Source organism: Sesamum indicum, linkage group LG1 (assembly GCF_000512975.1).
Source record: "Sesamum indicum cultivar Zhongzhi No. 13 linkage group LG1, S_indicum_v1.0, whole genome shotgun sequence".
NCBI classification, from domain to species: Eukaryota; Viridiplantae; Streptophyta; class Magnoliopsida; order Lamiales; family Pedaliaceae; genus Sesamum; species Sesamum indicum.
Genome location: NC_026145.1, coordinates 16,829,766 through 16,851,354, shown reverse-complemented (window position 1 = coordinate 16,851,354; position 21,589 = coordinate 16,829,766). Strand labels below are relative to the sequence as shown.

General features: G+C 33.1%; 4 protein-coding genes across 5 annotated transcripts; 1 reads left to right on the top strand and 3 right to left on the bottom strand.

Moving 5' to 3' along the window:
* Positions 1,242-4,930, bottom strand: LOC105171031 (flavin-containing monooxygenase FMO GS-OX-like 2). 2 transcript variants are annotated; one of them, XM_011092030.2, is made up of 7 exons: positions 4,313-4,924; positions 3,554-3,624; positions 3,016-3,165; positions 2,566-2,648; positions 2,098-2,233; positions 1,664-1,834; positions 1,242-1,528 (listed from the first exon to the last, which is right to left on the bottom strand). In XM_011092030.2, exons 1-7 carry the CDS (start codon positions 4,833-4,835, stop codon positions 1,361-1,363), a joined length of 1,302 nt encoding a protein of 433 aa, XP_011090332.1. In that variant the 5' UTR covers positions 4,836-4,924; the 3' UTR covers positions 1,242-1,360. The 2 variants fall into 2 exon arrangements, 1 of the variants encoding a protein (XP_011090332.1); XR_002287916.1 differs by having other exon boundaries at positions 1,419-1,528; positions 1,664-1,847; positions 4,313-4,930.
* LOC105171009 (putative lipid-binding protein At4g00165) lies at positions 5,659-6,316 on the top strand. The gene has a single exon (XM_011092004.2). It carries the CDS (start codon positions 5,803-5,805, stop codon positions 6,190-6,192), a length of 390 nt encoding a protein of 129 aa, XP_011090306.1. The 5' UTR covers positions 5,659-5,802; the 3' UTR covers positions 6,193-6,316.
* LOC105171019 (spindle and kinetochore-associated protein 1 homolog) lies at positions 6,503-9,783 on the bottom strand. The gene is made up of 9 exons (XM_011092015.2): positions 9,560-9,783; positions 9,306-9,430; positions 8,637-8,749; positions 8,465-8,549; positions 7,650-7,717; positions 7,436-7,541; positions 7,311-7,340; positions 7,032-7,145; positions 6,503-6,724 (listed from the first exon to the last, which is right to left on the bottom strand). Exons 1-9 carry the CDS (start codon positions 9,654-9,656, stop codon positions 6,650-6,652), a joined length of 813 nt encoding a protein of 270 aa, XP_011090317.1. The 5' UTR covers positions 9,657-9,783; the 3' UTR covers positions 6,503-6,649.
* On the bottom strand, positions 12,686-13,815 carry LOC110012812. Its single transcript, XM_020697699.1, has 2 exons — positions 13,401-13,815; positions 12,686-13,304 (listed from the first exon to the last, which is right to left on the bottom strand). The coding sequence occupies exons 1-2, from the start codon at positions 13,539-13,541 to the stop codon at positions 13,011-13,013; spliced, it is 435 nt and encodes a 144-aa protein (XP_020553358.1). The 5' UTR covers positions 13,542-13,815; the 3' UTR covers positions 12,686-13,010.

The window sequence follows — 21,589 nt, the reverse complement described above, 5'->3', positions numbered from 1 at the left end:
ATTAGTTATTCTTGCATATCACCAGCAGCTTCTTTGGTTTTGTTGGGTTTGCGGTAGGTCTCCTCAACATGCTTCGCCATCACAAAACCCGCCTTCAACAATTTGCTGACATTGGGTACGCTGTAATTCTGCGCAATGTATACTCCCAACAACGTCCCCGCCATCAATGTAAAGCTTCTTCTTATGATACTCATTCTCTCTCTCTCTCTCTTGTTGCTGTTCTTGGAGGATTTCAGACAATCAATTTGTTTAATATGAGAAGGATGTTGATGGGGTTAGTCTCCGATGATCAGTGGTGGTTATATACAGCTAGGTTTTGAGATCACATTACACCCACGTAAGCGAAACCCCTTGTTCAAGCGTCAACTCTTTAATTAGAACTAAATGTTTTATATTACAAAAGACAATTAAAAAAAAAAGAAATAATTAGAGAGCAATTTCCATGAAATCATGGCAGAGAAATTCCATGGAACATATCCAATACACTATGCTAATTATTAATCTTGTTTAGTGTCAATTTAGAGGCTCTTCTTTTAGTTGACATGATGACTAGGTCAAGTCCATAAGACTTTTGGCATGATATGCTAATGAAGTTTAGTTTAGTTGGCGAAATTAAGGCACCATGACTTTAGAGATCATAGATTTAAATTTCATCTTATGCATGGATGTTGTTTGTTACAATACCCAATTATCTTGTATCAGTCGAATTAACATTCTTACATTCATTAATCCCTTTGATATATAGAAGTCGAGGGATCTTAGTGAAGCATAACTTCATGACAAGTGATTGACCCTGGAGTTGGGGCTTTCCGGACCCAGTCTTTGTCTTTCTTTAATTATTACGACGCGTCGATTCTGTGTTAGCATCAACCTTACAAATTAGGATATTAATGATTCATTTGTTTTTTAGTCTAAATTCTAATGTATTTTTTTGTTTTATTTAATATTTAATATATATGCATCATGAACCTTTAGAAGCATAATTTGAACGATTATAAAATGGAGTGCCAATATTTTATTTTTTGTTTTATTTAATATTTAATATATAATTTATTTTAATTATTACATAGAGTAAATTGCTATTTTATTTTTATAAGGAAGTTGTTTGCCTATTTTATATAACATAGGTAGGCAGATTGCAATTCACCTTATTTATGTAATGTTGTTGTATATGTGATGATTCATTGTATACGAATAATTGTAATTTGAAATTCATAAATTCAAATTTGTCAATCCAAATGCACCACGAAGAAATTAAAAGTACCATAATGGGCACATTTCTTTTTTTCTTTCTTTTTTCTTTTTTTTTTAAATGCGTAGATGAATCATTCATTTAAACAAAGAATTTTGTAGTGGGGGGTCAGCAATTGAGTGGTTTAATCCCCATGGTAGGTTCCCACTCTTTTGCCTTCCATAAGCTATTCTCAGCAACAAAGTTGAAATAACTCCTACATTTCAACTTGGTTTCATCGTCCACCTCTGGCTTTCCTGCTTGATTGGCTAGCCAGTCCATGTACTCGTACGACACCTGATCACAAAATCTCATTACCATTTGAAATCATCAAATAAGCTAATTAATGGAAAACAAAATCCCATTAAATTTTGAAGGAGGTTAAAAATGGAAATTGGAAAAAGGGAAGAAGTAGGGAGAAAGTGGGAAAACCTGTTGAGCAAGGGTATGAGTGTAGTGTTTGGGTATCCCTTTCTCCTCCATATCCTGATAATGCCGCTCAACATCAGCCAACATCTCCTCTTGGGATGGCAGAACGCTCTTTCCAGATATAACTTTTGCTACCCATTTTGCTTGTAAGTCTATCACCAGACTCACTGCTGCCTGTTTTCATACACTAATTCATTTTACCCCATCATCATATTACTATATATCAGTTTGTAAGCTCTATTACAAAAAAAAAAAAATTAAAAAATAGACATTCTTAATTTGGGTTTTCAACTTTGTTCATATAAATTACGAAATTATTTTTTATTTTTTTATCTAAAATGTTTTGATAATTTATTTTGAAAATAAAATCTAATATTGTACAAGTTGATCCAAATAAAAATTATGAAATTACAAACAAGATTTGTTACTCAACTCACCCGATATGCGAGTCCAAGGAAGGCAAGGTTGGGAGCAAGTTTTGGAGGGAAGACATGTTTGTAGAGAGGTCCAACTCGATTATCATCCACCGTTACCATCCCCTTTGTTCTTAAGAAGGGGAAGTGGTAATTGTACCTATAATAATAACTGCATTTATTAAATAAAATATAAAATGTAATAAAATTAAAAGTTAAAAAAAAATAATTTTCAAACAAATGGGAAATTGAGAAAAGACTTTGAATCTATTACGAGGTTGAATAGCAATTTAGCCCTTGGGAATTGGGATATTAAAAATAGCATATTAACTGGAAAAAATATAACAATTTATCTCCTTAGATAATGAGATAAATTATTTCATTTTAAAAAATATATGGATAAATTGCTATTTATTTTTTCATAGAGGGTAATTTGCTCATTCGCAATATCATAGGGAGGTTGCTTGCATTTCCCCCCTATTATGAGTGTACCCGGTGCAATAAAGGATGACATCTGCATGAACACGAGCCCCATCTTCGAAAAAAACCACTCCGTGTTCATCAACACAATCCACCTGCAATTTATGTACATAAAATATATGTTTTTAAATATACAAAATTTGGAAATGATTTTATATTTACACTTCTTGATCTATAGATTATTTACACGTTTGTCTTTTGCATAAATATTGTCGACGTTTTAAAAAATTTGGTGTGATTTGTATAAATAATGTTATGCGTAATTTTTTAAAATGCATGAATTGTTTGTTTAAATAGACCATAATTAATTTGGAGTAGATATAATTTTTCCTAAAATTTTTTGTACAAAATATATTTGCGCACATAAAGTGAAATATAAGAATTGCAACTAATATAAGAAAAAAACAAAGGATAGGATTTTCATTGGTAAAGAAATAGAAGGGTAATAAAGTAAAAGCTCGCCTTGGAATGTTGCCAAATGTTGTCACCGTAATCCACCTTAGAAATTTGAATGTCGGGGTTTCTCGAGGAAAGATGAACTTCTTTTGCTACCTTGCAAATGTCTGCGGAAATATCAATTGCGCTTGGCCCCGCTCCGATCACCACCACAACCTACTCCGCCCACAAACATAAAAAATATACCATAGTATTTGGATTTATTTTTGAAGTGTTTTGGTTTATTTTATGGAGATAAAAAAATAAAAACAAAGATAAATAAGTATGTGTTAGAGGTAGTATATGTATGTTTGGATTTGTTTTCGGATATAATTTAAAATAAGTATTGTATGTTTAATGTTGTGTTTTGAGAGATAAAAATTACTGTTTATTGTCAAATCATGTCTTTTTTCTATATATATGTGTGTGTATATATATATTTATGCTAAAATAGTTAAACACCCAAATAAAATATTTTTGTATGATAACAAACATTGGGTATATTTTGACCCATTTTAAAGATAACTTGAAAATAATTGTACGTACATAATATTTTAAATATTACCTGATGCTGAAATGGGTCAGGTCCTCGGTAGTTGTGACTATGAATCTCTCCTCCACCCCATTTCTCTATGCCTTTTGCATAAATATTTTAATTTCAAAAACCCACAAAAATGAATAAACAAATTGCAAGAACCTTTATACGTGCATAGTTAATTGGACTAAATTGCAATTTGCACCCCTTAAAATAAGGTAATTTTGCACTTTTCACCCTCACAAAATTAAAACAAACACTTTGCACCTTAAAAAATCATTAATTTGGCGAATCTTGGGCCAACAACATATTTCAAAGTAGAAGACAACCTTATAAGGGCTGAATCGTCATAAAATCTATACTTTCAAGTCACTTATCTATTGAGGTCAATTTGGTATTTTCTTTTTCCTTATAAAATCCCAATGAGTATCATTATTTCTCCATTTATAACACTCTTTTAGAAGAGTAAATGAAACACTGTTTATTATTTCTTCCTTAAAAAAGTGAAGAAAATGAAAAGCAAAATAAAGATATTTGAAGGGGTTTCAGGAAAAGAAACACTATAAAATGACCCGTGGAATTTTTTTGACGATTTTGCCCTTATAATGTTATACTTCCAACTGTAATTTTAGCTCCATATTTTAATCTATGGTACAATTTGCCCAAGTAATGACCTTTTAGAATGGAAAGTGTTGTTCTTTTATATGTGAGAGGATGAAAAGTGCTAAGTTACCTTATTCCGGGGTGCAGAGTGCAATTTCACTGTATATAATCAAGTAGAGGTGGTACCTGGAAGATGAGCCAATCTGGGTTGAGTATGGTGCCCATTACAAACCACTACGGCATCAAATACCTCCTCGGAGTCCGATTGGCCCGTCCTGAACTCAACAACCCATTCATCGTTCCTCGACCCTACCCGCTCCACCCGAACCACCTCAGTATTGAACCTTATCAGCTCAACAAGTCCGAATTCCTCAGCAAATTCGATCAGAAAATTGAGCACCTCTTCATGACCCGGAAAAGTCCTCGAATCACCATTTTTCCTACTGCCAAATGGGTAGTCCGAAAATCCCATGAGTTGCCTAGGAATGTTAGTTCGAAGTGAAGGGTACAGGCTGCCATGAACAACTTCTCTATCCGGATCGAGGCCTAATGGATCCGACTCCACCCGAGGATCGTACACCCACGTGCCACCGAGTCGGTCCGATTTCTCGTAGACGGATACTTGAAGGCCTTCCTCTTTGAGCGCCCGGGCGGCGGTTAGCCCCGCCACGCCGGCTCCGATCACCGCCACCTTTAGTGGTGGTGCCATTGATTTATGATATTTTGCTTGCAGTAGAATAGTTTAACACGATGTTGTGGGGTTAACTATTAATTGGAATGGTGTGGTGACTGATTGCTTACACATATAACCAAAAATAAAATAAAATAAAATTTGGTACCATGTGGTGGCTGCTTTAGAAAAAAATCTACTTGCTTTAAAGAAAGTCTCGTATATTAATGGATAAGTAAATTACAATGGTCTCTCCTAAAATTTGATATAATTATGAAAACTCTTTGTTATTTGAAAAGTTATGAATATTTTTGATAAAATTATGTAATCCTTGAATGGATGTATGAAATTATCAACTATGCTCTTACTGTATTTTTTTCTAAAATTAAAAATTTATAAAAAAAAATAAACGGAATAGATGATTTTTTTTAAAAAATTATCCACTTAGTTCATAAAAAAATAATTTTATCAAAAAATAAATAAAATTATAATTTTTAATCCATAAAGGCATTTTGGTCCGTTCACTATGAAAATGGATAAAAACCAAATGGATTGTACTAATTGTTAGACGACCATTAACATTAGGGGGATATTAGTAATTTTTCAAATAACGGGAGGCTATTAATAATTATGCCCTAATTTGTTTCTCTATATTTATTCTCAAAGGCTGAGATTTAGATAGAAAATTTGTGTAAAGTAAACAATTGGGTACACTATTACCCAGAACGATCCCTCGCAGCCCAGCAACCAAACCAGCAAGAATCAGACCCAAAATCAGAACATGTGATCAAATCCATATATTGCCAAAGATCACCCAATATACATACACGTACGAGTGGTGAATAGTTATGACACAAGAATCTAACTTGATTGAACCCACTCCAACCACTAGATGAAAATCTTGCAACTATACTGCCCATGGTCAAGAACCGTTCACAAATTCAACAAATATGTCTGTATAAAACCGAGTTTATAGTTCTAAAAATCTGGAATCTTTAACCAAGAAATGGCAGGTGTGTATCAAATTTCTGCTCTCATTATCCTTAACTTCATCTTCTTCACTTGTGTCTCATCCCATTATGTGCCATGCCCGCCAAAGAGCACTCCGTTGCCTCCGTCCACCACCCCGACAAAGCCTGTTAAGTGCCCCAAAGACACCCTTAAGTTCGGCGTTTGTGGCGACTGGCTTGGATTGGTCCATGAGGTTGTCGGGGTGAAGCCGAGCACCAAATGTTGTGCCCTTGTGGAGGGGCTGGCTGACCTTGAGGCTGCATTGTGCTTGTGCACCGCAATAAAGGCCAATGTTCTAGGAGTCATAAAAGTTGAAATACCAGTCGCATTAAGTTTGCTTATCAACTCATGCGGCAAGAAGGTGCCTGAAGGATTTGTTTGCTGATCATAAGGATTTGTTTCCTGCACATGTTATTTGACTGTCTTGTAATGTACTTTTGATTTTGATGCTACTTGTATTCAATAAGTTTGAATAAAGAATGGTCCAGGAAGTATGTTCAGCACATTAATTCAACGACAAGTTGGGGTTTGTGATATTTAATATAGTGTAATAAATGTACTTGAAATAATGAATCTAGTTATAACTGTAAACTGGCGGGTAAGGGTGCTGTAAGGACACTGATATGGATAAAGAAGGATGTTACCTTAGAAAGTCTATTGTAGATAGCAATTTGGAAGAAGGAAAATACAGGAGAGATCAAAAGGCAGACATATCTGAGTCATTCCATGAATGAATGTACATCACTTGCGGCAATCTAAGATGATGCTTAACATAATTGTTCTTTGGAGATGTATTCTACAGCAAGATAAGTCATAATGGCCATTTTGAGATAAATCTTTTGCTAAGGCCTCAATAGGATGATGACACGGTGATGCCCAATTCGAGTCTCACTTATCCGACCCAGATGCCGAAGGACCTGGCATGGCAAGACAACAATGTAAATTAGATCCTTCAAACCATATGCCGATGTTTAAAGGTCAAGTACCAACAGCACAAAAAGTACTGAATTGAACTTTCACTATTATCAATCCACTAAGATATACCACTCTCCAGGATGTTACCTAAAAACTAGAAAATGAGCTTGTGTTTTGAACTGGTATTTAACTTAGCAGGACAAACAAATAGCTCTTTGTATATGTAGATAGATCATGTTTGTATATGTATCTCTTTTTGTATCATAAAATCCCTCAGACTATTCCCCCAAAGAAATAAGAACTACTAACCGTTAGTAGTGCTCTTCCCGTGTTGTCGAGTTTAAGAGAAGGCCCTTTAATATCTGTTTCTAGAAAAAAGTGTTTCCCCTTCACTCCATCTGTCGTTGCAATCTCTCTTAATTCCTGCACATGTAACATGTTACTACCCTTCATACCCGAAAATGAAGCAATAACATATATTACAAGTTTAAGCAATTCCACCACAACAAAGAATTAAAAGGGTATAAGGATCTCATATAAGCAACAATGAGAAACAAAAAGTAAACCTCTGAGAGAGAATACACATACCAGAGCCTTGTCCAAGTTAGTCTCTGCCAGCTTAACCATTTGGAAAAAAATAAAGGAAGAGGAGTCAGTATAGATGGATTATTAAGTGACAGGAAAAGGGAAATAAAATCATGAGTAAAATCAACCTTTTTTCTTGGTGCTGCGATAAGCTGCGCATTTGCTTCAGCATATGCTGCCATGTCACCTATTGCAGCATTCACCTTATCCAATGTGAGTCTTTGTTTCATGTACCTACAGTTTCCTCATCTTAGACCTACTAGTTTAAAAGAACACATGCAATGTAAAAAACACTTAAGTGGATCGGCTAGACTATTGGGCACCTAAATGCAATTCACTTACGAGGGCACAGAATTCAGCTCGTCCCCAGTGACATACCACATTGGAGGAGGGGCTCGACCCTTCTTCTCCTGGAATAGAGAAGAGAAAAATCCAAACAACATAAAACTTCATTCTGTAAACATCCCATGCAAACTAACTTTTTTACTGCATCCTTACTCTAGCATTCATCTAATATATTCTATTGTAGCAAAGTACGTAGCGCTTAAGAAACTGCCAAAATCTATCCTGTATAATAACTTGAAATCGACAAACAGAGACTTATCTAAGAGACTGTAAATAGATACAGAGGGACTCTACTAATGTGATAATCTGGTAAACAATGGACAGATATCTACCAGCCATGCATGTCTTTGATGTTCTGTACGCAATTGGTTCTCAATCATCAGTGAAAGAAATTACTGCAGGGTTCACATTCATTAGAATGATCTATAAGATTGAAGCCTGATCGAGTGAGGATTCAATCCAATGGTTTCAAAATAAGCTAAAGTAAAATCTTTAGATTAATGATTTAGGTAGCATCATCCAGCTTTTGTTGTCTGCTTACGCTCTCTTCTTTCCTCGGACATGGTAAAAGACACTTGTTGGCCTCAATAACTGCTAAGCAATAAACTGCATATTTTGGGAAACTCATGAATCTCAAGCTAAAAATATTGAAACAAACCTAAGATGTTTACAGGCTAATTGAGCACATTGAAGTTGTAATCAAGAGATTATGCTAGTTCCATGGCCTGGCACAAACAAAGACGTTGAAGAAAAACCGATTTGTGTAGAACACAGACAAAAGGATGTAGTATGATGAGAGAGAGATTCCTTACTCTAGGTGCAGGGCCTGCAGGCTCCTCAGGCTTTGAAGAATCAAATCCTGGTTCTTGCTTATGCTCTTCCCTTTGCACATTGAAACTAATAGATAAAGAGAAAGATTCAGTTAACATAGATTGAACACCAAATTCGAACAAAAAAGTAGTTGAGCATCTAAATAGGCATCACCATTTGTTAGCATCCTGATTCAAATGAATAAGCCTTTCAGGTATGCACGATGGAATGCAAGCAGAAATAGTCTCCAATTTCTTTTGTTGCTGCAGTGCTGCCTCAATTAATTTCTACGATCACAATGCACAAATCAGTTACTGAATGAGTTTATTCTTCTGTACTTGTTATTGCAAGAACTTTTTACAACAGATACAAGTTTGTGCTCCAGTACATAGTATTTGCAGTAACAATCTTTTACTTAAATTATTGGCTACAGACATATTTGTAGCTTGCTTTCTATCAACTACCTAAAAAACATTATAAAACATCAGCAGAAAGTTGAGTAGTTTGTCAACTAAATGCATGTGATTCTCACATTTTAATTTGACAGTCAATCAAAGTTGTCGTCAGCAACCCTTATGGTGTCGCCTGTTTAGAAATCTCGGTAACGCAATTTCAAATGAAATTTTATGCTTATATCAAAGTTAAAAACAAAGGATCTGACCAAAAAAACTTTCACAGAATCCTTCAATATACTAACGAAAAAGAAAAAAATAAATTAAATCTGCTTATTGTCAACCATTTCACCCACATGTTCAACTTCAAATACTTCCCACAAATCCACACCTGAAATAAAAGTATCAAAAGACAAACAACGAAGAAATCATGGATAACAATGAGATTTACTTTGGCCTTAGGGATAGCTCGAGTTTCATCACGCAATCTATTCTTTATATTTTGGACCTGAAGCTCCATGCCCTTTAACGCAGCATCTATCGCCGATAAATCGCTGATGCTGCTGGCCGGATACACTGTACAATTTCAGCGAATAAAAGAAATACCTTAGAAAAAATGGATATAATTTGAATTCTAATTCTTTCCCGGGTAAGGCAATTTGAAAATTCGAACAGGAAAACTAAACAGAGAAACTATTTTTTAACTGTTGCGAGCAATGACGAGCTGCTGAAGCTCGGCAATACGAGTGTTGAATGAGGAAACCAGAGAATCAAGCGATGTTCCCGCTTCTTTCACATCCATCGCTCTCCCACACTCTCTCCCGCCTGCTCTAGGCTTGTGTGTGTGTGTGTGAGAGAGAGAGAGAGAGAGAGCGAGAGTACTGGGAGCCAGGCCGATTAAAGTGAAATCGCGTGTTGATAAGTAGCGCTTCCTAGGTCTCAAATATAGTGGCCCGGATGAGACTCGCTATTTGATGATTTTATCACTTTGATTTTCTAAGACTGATGCTGACTTTTAAAATTCACAAATAAACTTATCATTATGATTTTCCTATAAACCATACATGAATTCTTTAATTGGTTAATTTTCATTTTGTTAAGCATTTTGATATGGGGACCACAGCTAACTTCCCTAAAATTATGGGGAAAAAAACCCAACAATGACTTTAATAGTATGGGGTAATTATATCTACACTCCCTTCTAACATATATTTATGTAAATTATTTCTATCTTTAAAAATTTATATATACACCATCATAAGTCACTTATAGTTTTTAAAAAATTATACATACATCCGTCATAAATGGTAATAACATTATACAAATACCTTTATTTTTTCACTACCAGCGATGGTTTTTGTAATTACGTAAATATATGAATAATTTATATAAATAGATCATAAGTCAAGAAATTTAACTATAATTGTCCCTAATATAAATGATCTTGGACCCACGTGTTCTATGTCTGGATCATTTGATCTAAACCAACCCAATAGAACCTGTTGATGTATGTAATCTCCATAATTGTCTAACTAAAATTGAATTGATGAGTTCACTTGAAATTGTACAACTCAATTTATTTATAAATATACGTCCTTTAGATCTTAGGTACACCTTTTGCTATCTCTAGTATCCTATCCAACTTCTCATTTTGATTTTTTTGTTCATTTATGTATCGAAAAATTATAACAAGAAGCCTTATGATGTTGTTATGGTCGAGTTTGTAGTTGTGGAGTACTTGAAAGACCTAGACATAAACCCCAACTTAAAAAGCTTATTATACTTGCTCTAAATTTTGATTTTCCATCAATTTCTATAGATAAAGAATTTTAATGCAAAGAGGTGGAATTAACTCATTTCGATGTATCAATTCAGTCAATATATCAATATTACCAATAAAGATAAACAATTATTATAATAAGTCACATGAAGTGAAACAAACACTCATATAAAGTGAGACAATATTTGGTAGAATACGAATTCATAACCTTAATTTTATTCACGAGACCTTAACCTAATTAACCATTAAACTAAATCATCATCAATATAAAGTGCAAATTCATTTTTCTTTTTCTTGTGTGTGTGTGGGTGTGTGATGTGATGATAAAAAATTGTTTGACAAAGAGAAGGATTGTTGAACAATTGGTGATACACCACTAGAATTCTTATATTACTGAATAACCTAAGTTTTGGGATCTGAGAAGAGGAGGATTTGATCTCATTATTTTACATTAAAAGGGGTGCATGCGTTTAATTAATAGTATTTTACCAACAGTGGAAGCAGCATTGGATTGCTTCATCTTGTGTCTTGTTTTGTTTGATTTGAGATTGATATATATCGTTAATTACAAGGCCAGCAATATCGTATCCGACATATTATTACTTTAATTTGTTTTGGCAATAAAAGTAACTATATATATGAGATTAATATAGGATCTGTCTTTTTCATTTTATTTTGACACAAGTAAGGAATATAGTGTACGTTCCATCGTTTCTTAGTAGTTCATATTTAATTGATTATTTTGAGTGTGTGTGTCATATATGAGCTAAGTCACATAAAACGAGAACAAGCGTTGATGCAAGAATAAGAGTGGAAACAAAGCGTGAGAGTCTAACGTTTGAGATTATAGAAATTTAAAGCTTATTTTTTTAAAAAAATAACTATTATATATACAATGTTTATGTTTATATATATATATATTATGTCAAATTATATTTTGATATTAATTTAATTAACAATTTAAAGTTCGAACAACAATTATTTATGTATTCTCCTTCACATAAATTATGACGTAACGATTAAATAGGATGATTTATTATACGAGCTTTCAAAAATATTTAAATTGGACTATAGGAAGTTAAAAAGAATACAACAATCGGATCTAACTATAAAAAAACACATTCATACTTGTCAAATTGATTTGCCAACTTACAACATACGATTTTGGGGAAGTAGTATTTTTATTCTATAATTTAGGGTTTTTATACTTTGGTCTTAGTGGTTATGGGATTTTCACTTTTCACTTGATTCCTTAATTTTAAAAAAATAACACTTTTGGTCCCTTAATTTAGTTGCTCAGTCTGAAGTAGCTTTTTGCATAAAATATCTAAGGGAAATATGCCATTGAACCGAAAATGCTATTTTTTTTTAATGTTGTGGGATTAAAAATTATAATTTCATTTGGTTTAAGTATGATAAGAAACAAAAAACTTGGCCTTAAACTATAAAATAAAAGATCAAAGAGTAGTATGGACGCGGTGGACGACAAAAGAAATAAATGCGGGCAACAGAAACTACCAAACACCATGTGGTACGTAGTACCCATTTCCAAACCTTAATAACTGCCATCAACTGAAAAGCAAGAATCCGCACAGACATTCCAATTCTTATTTATGAGGAACCATCTCATTAAACATATTATCGATCATTCGTTAGATACTTGTTTTTTTGTTGGTACAAATTAAGCTGTTCAAAGATTCATGATCCTGTGGTGCCCGATGAGTAATTTAGCAAGAACAATGTATGTTCTGATCAAAACCTTAAATAAAACAAAAAGAGTAGTTTCAGATGGAAAAATTGTCTATGTACACATATAGCAGAAAAATCACATATGATAGATGATAATAACGTCTATGAATAACGCATGTTTGACTTTAATTTTCTTACATGTACGAGCTCAACATTGTAGAATGACTGATCATATGTGTCCAGGAAGAGGGAGAGAAATTAATTGGAATGAAACATAAGCTGCAAAAATGCTTGTGATCATGTCTTCAAAAAGACATCCTAAAATATACATTAACAGGCATGATAAGGGATTCATGTTTACTTCTAGTATTGTTTTACTATATATTATATATTTGTGAAAATTGTCTTAGAGAGACATCTTACATTTTAACTCAGCGCCATTCCATGTAACTGATCAAGATCATAAGCATGCTCTTGAGTTGATCATTCTACCTAGGATAGGGCATCTCCAACTTCTTGATCGATCATCGATCATCTCTGTCAATACATAAAAGTACTGGCCCTTTCTAAATTTTAAACAGTGTCGTGGAAAACTAACACATAAAATTAGTTACCCTGATCAGATGCAGAAACTAAGGACCATATGATGATGATCAAGGAATCGATGAAGAATGTCAGCAGGATCGATCAGTTGTGGACGGGAGGATGCGTTTTTGGCGGCAAATAGTCCAAGTTAAACCCTGGTTCTTGCTCTCCTCTCTTCTTGTGAGGCACCCTCCAAGAAACATGATCAGTAGCTAGAGAAGAATCATTCTGTGTGGTACCTTCGCCTTTTGCCTGAATCCGCTTTCCGGGCTCATTTGATTCACTGGTGGTCTTAATTTCCTCAAATCTCATTGCATTCTTGGATGCATCTGGTAATGAAGATTTCACCTCACCAGGCTGTATGGAAACCCTAGCTGATTCCACCTTATCGTTTTTCTGCATACAGTAAGCCCACATTAATGGTCAACGATATATATGTACATTAGAGCTTATTAATTTAAACAAGTACATATATATGTTCCATTTACTAACCTTGGTAACTGAGAGCTGAAATTCTTTTGCTGCAGTTGCCTTCTCATCCTTAACCACTCCAAGGCTCCGACCATTACATGCAGTCAATGAAAAACATAGAAGCACCAGAACCAGACACGATACGACGATCGACATTTGCATCAGTTATTGTTGAACCAATGCGATCCAGCGCAACAAAACTCGATAAATGTTCTACTCAAGATTGATTTCGGGATGTCGATGGATATAGTTAATAACAATAATGGTGGTAGTAGCTAGTATTTGTACCAAATGGAAGAAAGGGAGCATTTAATGTAGATTTTCGGACAGAACATGCAAATGTATGGGTTGAGAGAGGAACAATATGGGAAATGTAGATATGGGTGGCCTTCTATATGTCCCCTTCATATCTCCATCAATTGTCACCCAAAAATAAAAACCCTTTTGCTGATGAAGTGAAGTAGAGAAGAGTTTTTCCCCTTTAATTTGATCCTCAGCTATAGTATGTCAATATTGCTAGTATGGAAGAAGGAAGGTAATAATTAAGATTAAAGAAGAAGAGAAGGTGCAAGAAAGGAAGAGCCATTGTCCGATTTTGTTTCCACCGAGGAACCCTTATTTCCTTGTCTTCGTGTGTGGAATGAATTTCTATGTTGTAGCTTTTCCCACACCATGTGCGGTTGAAAATCTAGATTTAGTGCTATTTTTAATGTGGGAAAAAGGCAAAAAGTGAGAAACCTTTTTAAGATTATCAAACAGCTAGCTAGCTGTGTTGGTAACTATGTGTAATTCCCAATTAGTTGCCTTACTTGTATGGATGACAGATGGGAAAATGCATGATCCTAATTAATTAATCAAATTAGCAAGTCAATGTTCTTGTGCTTTTCTCGTACATACTCCAGAAATCAGGAAGTTTATGTCAATTTTACTTGGGAACATTTTCAAATAACATTTAACTTCTTCCAAATAAAAGTTTGTCCAAGATTACTATTAATTTAATCTTATTATTATGGTTGAAATAGTATTTTTTTTTTTTTTCTGAAGTACGTACACACTCATATTCGAACATGACAAGACCTCTCAATCTTAATACATTTGACATCACGATGAACTCAATATTTGGTTATATTTGACCTTTTTCCAGAAAACTAATTCGCTATATGTATACATATGCAATTTATAGCTAGTTTAAAATGTACTTGTACAGTACTGAATTTAAATAAGAGATTTTTTCAACATAAGGTTGAATTTGTGCTCAAACACATGGGGTTAATTAGAAAGAAATGATCCGACAGGAAATTACGTGGGGGTTTTAAAATGCGTAAAGAGAAGAGGGTTTCGGAAAGGGAAGGGGAGACAGTAGACAGGGTCCGCGTGGTTTAACCTTTCTTGTAGGTCTTGCAGGGGACATAGGTGAGTGCCCTAAACCACCAATAACGGTCTCACATGCCACGTGGCACCAGCCCATGTGACTCAACTTGCCACGTAATTGTAGCCCCGCTTGTCCTCCTGCCAAATAAGGTCCAACCCTCTTCACCCGTCGTCTATGACTATGGATAGATTATAGATAGATCGAAACAGTGGAAGGAGTGAGTATACGTACATATATATACATGTTTATATATTATATAGTTACAAAGAAAGATAGTTAATAATCATTGCAATCAAATTCAAATTTCATGTGCTGATCATGCATACGACAAAGTAATTGAAAATACTACAATGTTATCAATGTGATGTACATGCAAGTGATCAAATTTAATTACGCTCTTGCATACAACAATCAATATTTAATTAATAGTAACTCGTTTACAAATTATATCGTCGTTCTTTTAATTTAATTAGACCTTTATCACAAACAAAAATGATATACATACCCAAATTCATATGTATCTGTCAAATAACTCGAGACATCATAAAAATATTAAAAAAAAATTAATTAATATATTTTGTTGTCATAAATTAAAGAAGCTGCATGTATAAATATATATATATATAGCTAATTTGTTGAAGCTGATGATATTAATTATAAAGGGTTGGGATGGTGGATTTGAGCGTCGACGGCGTGACAGTATAAATGGGTATAGAGTATCGAGGCGGGTGGGGTGGGACTCAAACTCCAACTCCAACTCCAACTCCAACTCCTAATTTTGCATGCCTTGTTAAAGTCCAGCATTCTTGGAACCCACATCTACCCTTGTCCCCGCCCCACTTTAGAGATGTTCATTTATTTACCTTCTTCACCATTCACCATCAATCAACTCAAGAATTAGGAATTGCTACTCAAAGTCCACGCCCCTATTCTATTCCAATCTGGGCGTTGGGCCATGTGGGTTCCACTTAAGTGGACCGCCCAACCAATACCACCAAGCTTGTGCAGCCCATATGACTGTATATGTGCACTGAGCCCGTTCTTTCTACAGAAAAAGTGTGGTCATCAGTTGTCGAATTTTCTACCAATTTGGGCCTTAACAATTTTATCTTTGAATCATCAAAAAAATGGGCCAGACCAGATGGGTTAACACATTTCAGAATAAACTAAATATATCACAATTCTTTATCCATCATTTAATTCATCGAAATAAATACTTCCTAAATTCTATTAAATTTATTCTATTTCATAAATAATTTAGTTGGACCGTTCATCCATTCATCCCATACAAAAACGCAAATGGCCACAACCAATGATAAATGGAAATTATAGAATAACCTGTCGGGAGTATATATTCTTTTTTCAAAAAATAAAATTTATTGACGAATGCGATGTTTTGTAAAGCAATTACAATTAAATCATAAATTTCAATCATCAATAATCAATATACGCTAATTATAAATATATTAATATGTATAGTTAACCAACAGGTACTACTCAGTAAACTATAAAAATTATTTAAAAAATAGATTAATACCCACATATTGGTGGGACATCAATTTCGTCAACTAAACTAGACATTATTCACGCTATTCGCTTTTTTTAAATTTTGTTTTTAAATTATTACAATTAATTCAGTTAGCTGGATTTTATATGTGAACACATTTTAATTCAAGGAGAGATTGAAAATGCATATGGTAATTAAGAGCCATGGCATGATTTGATCAATCAAGATTGAGATTTAATTAAAAAAAAGAAAATGGAAACCAAACCGCCCTTAGATTCCAAATCAAATACATTGCATGAAAAATGTCAAACCCTATACGTACAATAATTGTATTGAAAAATGTAGGTGAATTTGTAGCATGATCGTAAGACACATTTCATTTCTTTAACATTGTTATCATATTTCCTCCTAGTTACTTTGATTGAATTTAATTGATCCCGTGATCTTTGATGGATATCCTTATCATCATCATCATCATGCGGCGGCCACCCAGTTTGCAAGATTTCTTCTCTCTTTCTCTTGTCTTTTTACTCATCCACTTGCCTAATTCCTGAATTTTAATTCAACCTCTAACATATATATAAAATTTAATTTGTTTTTGCTAACATTCATGAACATTATGTATGTTATCATATACATGTGCGTTAAGAGTAGCTTAGGGCGAAGTGGTGGTGGGGCTGTAGGAACGCACTCGATATTTTAGTGTCCCCTAATCATGGGTGCCGGTAAGAAAAACAACACCAATTGTTCCGAAATTATTGTGTTATAAATTAAGATGATCTTGGGACCAACTAAGGCCGGGGTATTGTCTGCATGTTCAGAGAGACCTCTTTCTTGGATTCATTAACATGTGCACAAAATCTTTGTTTAAATTAAAATTCATGATGTTCAATTAACCATGCAACAAGCATATATATATATATATATATATATTACTGTTCTTGTAAAATATTTGATCATTTTTCTTGAATTGTATATTAATTTTATATCAAGTGTAATGCACTTTTCATATAAGAACTCATGTATTTGCTTGAAAAGTGGGGTTTTCTTGAGAACAGAGTAAAGAACATGCAATCATCCTTCTTTAGCCATTAGATCATAAAAGGAATTAATAGCTAGTGTGTGTGTGTGTGTGTGTGTGTGTGTGTGTGACACAAGAGAGAGAGAGAGGTGATTATATATATATATTATAATGTATGTATAGAAAAGAAAGACAAGGGTTTGTGAGTATAGGGGGCAAGTAAAGAGGAGTTGAGTTGGAAAGAGTTTTCCACTTCACCCAAGGAAGAAGGTAATCACATGGAGGAAGCAAATAAATTAAGAAAAGGGTTTAGGTGTTGGGGCGGGGAGCAAAGGGCAAAGGGCAAAGGGCAATGCCAAATCAAATTAAATCATACATTGTCCTAAATTAATGTTGTGAAACCTAAGCATGTCCTCTCTTCTTTCACACAAACACACCCACAATTTTCAACCTTGTCTCGACAATACAACAATACCAGACCCCATCCTCATTTTTTTATTTTTACATCCTCATAAATATTTCAATTTTCTAATCTGTCTACGTTTTTTTAATACGCAAGTGTCATTAATTGATAACTACTACTGATTAATTCTGTACTATGATTATTAATCATCTTTTATATTATATATATATATACATATAGCTACATGCAGTGTAATTAATTAGAATGTTTTGAGTCTTTTCTTGCTAAGCAATAATTGGTTTTAGAGCTTATATTATATATTACAGAAAAACGTTAATTATGATTAAGGCAAAACATGAATAATGCCATTTTCAATAAATTCTCTCATTGTGTCCATTCATGTTCACAAATTAATATTTATTAGATCTGTCCCTTAATTACGCTGTGTTTGAATCTTGATATAGAAAATAAAAGAGAAAAAGAAAAGGATCAGACAATAAAGTATAAAGTAATGTCATCTCAAGTGAAGAAAAAATATTTCCTAAATATTTATTTCTCTTAAGTTCCGTTTGAACCGAAAAATTTGAATTTGAAAGAAAAAAAAATTAAATGATTTCGGTGTTACATCAATGTAAAATTCATCATAAAATTAACGCAAACAATTAGTTTTACGAGTATAGTTAAAATATTTTTCATGACAAAAAAATATAGTTCATGGTCGATTAATTAAATTTTTGTATTGATTTTATATAATCATAATTAATTATAGTTATTTATTATGGCTTTTAATGGATAGCCATTACAAGTGTAGATAATAGTAATTTTTTTAATAGTGCTTCCAAACCAAGCAATTCAAAAATTAAATATAACACAATATATAGTTTTTGAAATACTTGCATACTTAATTTATTTCAAAACATATTTATTATTATTTAAAAAAAAAAGAAACAAATTTGGGAAGGGGCAAGACGGTACGTACTATATAGTATATGGCAATGAGGGGAACAGCTTTTGTATGAAGATCCAGACAACCTCAAAATTTGAAGTTTTTTGGCTTTTCAAGACTCTTTACCATTCTTTTGGTCGATACTTTCTCACTTTTCACACCCTCTGCACTACTTCATCGGGCCTTTCAATTTTCTGCTTAATCCTTACATTCAAACCCATGCATTCCAACAATCGTGTTTACTTAATTAAATCATTAATTAGCTAACCCTAATATTGGAAATTAGCTGATCCATCCTGATTAAGAACCATAATTGCCAACATTAATTCTCTCAGGGACCAATTTTCCAAAGTGCTTGTTTTGTGTTTTTTCTTAATATAATTCAATTAATTACTACATCATTCGTTACGTTTAAATCAAAATATTAATTCAATACATCGTTCTTTTAAATCAATAAATATATTAAAAATAAATAAATTATTTCTTGATTAGCTTGTTTCCCTAATTTTTATTTTTTTCTTATTCGTGTTTTAAAAAAGAACATTGTAATATATGTTTAATTGGGGTCTGTTTTTTTCTTTTTTTTTGGATAAATATTGTACATTATATCATTTACTACTGCAAATCAAAATACTTTCAAATAAAACATTAAAAAGAAGATATTATTATTAAAAAACATACGGATCTAATTTCGATTAAATCTCCTTTGATGAATATATAAAATTGGATTCAAATCCAGCGCTGCAAAAGAATCATAGCCGGAATTTAGCTTTTTGTCTTCTGTTTTATTTACTACAACATATATTAATATGAAATTGTGAAATTGAGGAACAATATCATGGCATGATCGACGGAAAATGCACTGAACTTGGCAGCTTTTCCTTTCTTTTTTGAAGAAAACAATCAGGCACTTGGCAGCATACCAATCACACGAAAATTGAACAAAAATCATGAATCCATGTAATTACAATGAAACTATGATATGAGGGCAGAACAGTCAATGCGCTTATACATGCACAATTTCAATATATTTATATATATATATAATAATTACTTCTACACCTCCTTCTCTCTTATCAGTTTATACAAATTATTCTTATTTTTTTAATAATATTACAAAAATTATTTTTATTTTTTTATTATCAGGAATAATTTATATAATTATATAAAATAAACAACGATAATTTTTATAAATAAATTAAAAATCATGAAGTGTAAATATAATTATCTCTTAAAAAAATAGTGGAGGGGGGGTTGTTAAAGGGTAAAAGGTAAAAGGAGATTTGGAGGTTGAAAAAGCTTTAATCTTTTTAACTTTTTTCTTTTCTTACAAGACATTATCTTCTTTGGGAAAGACATTATGTATGTATGTGTGTGTCTGTGTAAGTTCAAACGAGATAACCCCAAAAACAAATCCATTTTTTTTATTTGAAAAATCATATAATTGCTCACTAATTAATTTCTCAACGTAATTACTTTGGAGAAAGAATATATGTAATTAATGTACGATATATTTCCAAATTAAGTACCAAATGTGTAGTATGTAATATCTTACTAAAATTAGTAAAAAGTGTGTCGTGCCCAATTTCTCTCATGTGAATAATCATAACAAAGACAACTTTAATATCCCCAACATACCATAATAATACACATACCATATACTTAGTATTCCAAGTTGTAGTCATTAGACATAAGTGTTTAAACGCCTCGTACAATGAGTAAAGTTTCATTCACAGCATTTTTCTGCCAAAATAAACCAATTAACTACTTTTTAAGAAAAAATAGTACTAAAAAATCATTTGAAAAGATTTATATTCGATCAACTAATAAAAATATTCTTTAAATTAAAACACTCTCTCCATCGACTTTTCATTTCGAAAAATCCTTATAGTATTTTTGTAATGGAAATGCTTTCAGTAGGTTATTCAAGTAATTTATATGAACGAATTAAAAATAAAAATATATTGAAAGAGATAATTTTACTTTATAAAATTGGTTGAATTAAACAAAAAAGATTTTTTTTTTGAATTAATTGACTACGTCAATAATTTTAAATTAAAACATATATTTAGTAAAAATAAAAAAGATAAAGCAATGAATCTCAATGTTTGTTGGATCAAGCAGCAAGGACAAGTCAATTCAATCAGAGAATTATGAGTTTGACTTTTTTTTTTTTTTTCTGTCAACTAATAAGAATTGCATTGATGAATAATTTATAAGTATTTCATAAATGACCTACATGTCCTAGTCGTGATATATGGTCTTGAGGCGTATGTCTTGGTCCATTGTGGTAATAAGATTGGATATTATTGGAATGTTTATTTTAACAAAAACAATCACATAAAAAATCATTAAAAATAAATAAAATATGTAATAACAATTATGGGGTTGAGAAAGTACAAAAATGCCATTAAAGCAGAGGCAACAAACCCAAGTGAATTGACCAAAGAGTCCTCAAACACCACACGCCAGTAGTAGTAGTACCTTTTACTACTTTATATTTGTTGTCAATCTCTCGTGCTTTTTAACTTTTCTTTTTTAACCTCTGCCAACAGAAAGGGACAGTCAATCAATAAGAACCCATTGGTTCATAAGCTCCCCCCACACCCCCAAACACTCATTTAACCGTTATTTAATAACCACATCCAAACAAACCCCAAGCCAAGGCCCTCATCTTCGCCGTCCATTCTCCTTCCCCGTGAGCGATCCACCCCGTCCATTCCATCTCGATATTTTAAAAAACAAAAACAAAACCCTTTTCTCATTATCTCGTGTCGTCAGATTCAGTTTCGAAAACCAGGACAACAGAAGCTGCTGGCGTTAAGTTCCTAATTCACCCCGACACTGCGTTGTTTCTGGTGAGGGGTGGGAGGGGTAATTTCGGGACACAAAGGACGCCATTTCTGCCAGTTCATCCCTCCACTGTATCCTTGGTCCCTGTAGAAAACTACAGAAGGAAAG

Excerpts from the sequence above, each read along its gene's own strand:
- LOC105171031 (XM_011092030.2), bottom strand. The coding sequence starts at position 4,835 with ATGGCACCACCACTAAAGGTGGCGGTGATCGGAGCCGGCGTGGCGGGG. Across the intron at positions 3,625-4,312 it reads CAGATTGGCTCATCTTCCAG|GCATAGAGAAATGGGGTGGA; the intron begins GTACCACCTCTA and ends TTTATGCAAAAG. Across the intron at positions 1,529-1,663 it reads CTCATACCCTTGCTCAACAG|GTGTCGTACGAGTACATGGA; the intron begins GTTTTCCCACTT and ends TTTTGTGATCAG.
- LOC105171009 (XM_011092004.2), top strand. The coding sequence starts at position 5,803 with ATGGCAGGTGTGTATCAAATTTCTGCTCTCATTATCCTTAACTTCATC.
- LOC105171019 (XM_011092015.2), bottom strand. The coding sequence starts at position 9,656 with ATGGATGTGAAAGAAGCGGGAACATCGCTTGATTCTCTGGTTTCCTCA. Across the intron at positions 7,542-7,649 it reads GAGCTGAATTCTGTGCCCTC|GTACATGAAACAAAGACTCA; the intron begins GTAAGTGAATTG and ends AGGAAACTGTAG. Across the intron at positions 7,146-7,310 it reads CTAACTTGGACAAGGCTCTG|GAATTAAGAGAGATTGCAAC; the intron begins GTATGTGTATTC and ends TTACATGTGCAG.
- LOC110012812 (XM_020697699.1), bottom strand. The coding sequence starts at position 13,541 with ATGCAAATGTCGATCGTCGTATCGTGTCTGGTTCTGGTGCTTCTATGT. Across the intron at positions 13,305-13,400 it reads TTCAGCTCTCAGTTACCAAG|AAAAACGATAAGGTGGAATC; the intron begins GTTAGTAAATGG and ends TACTGTATGCAG.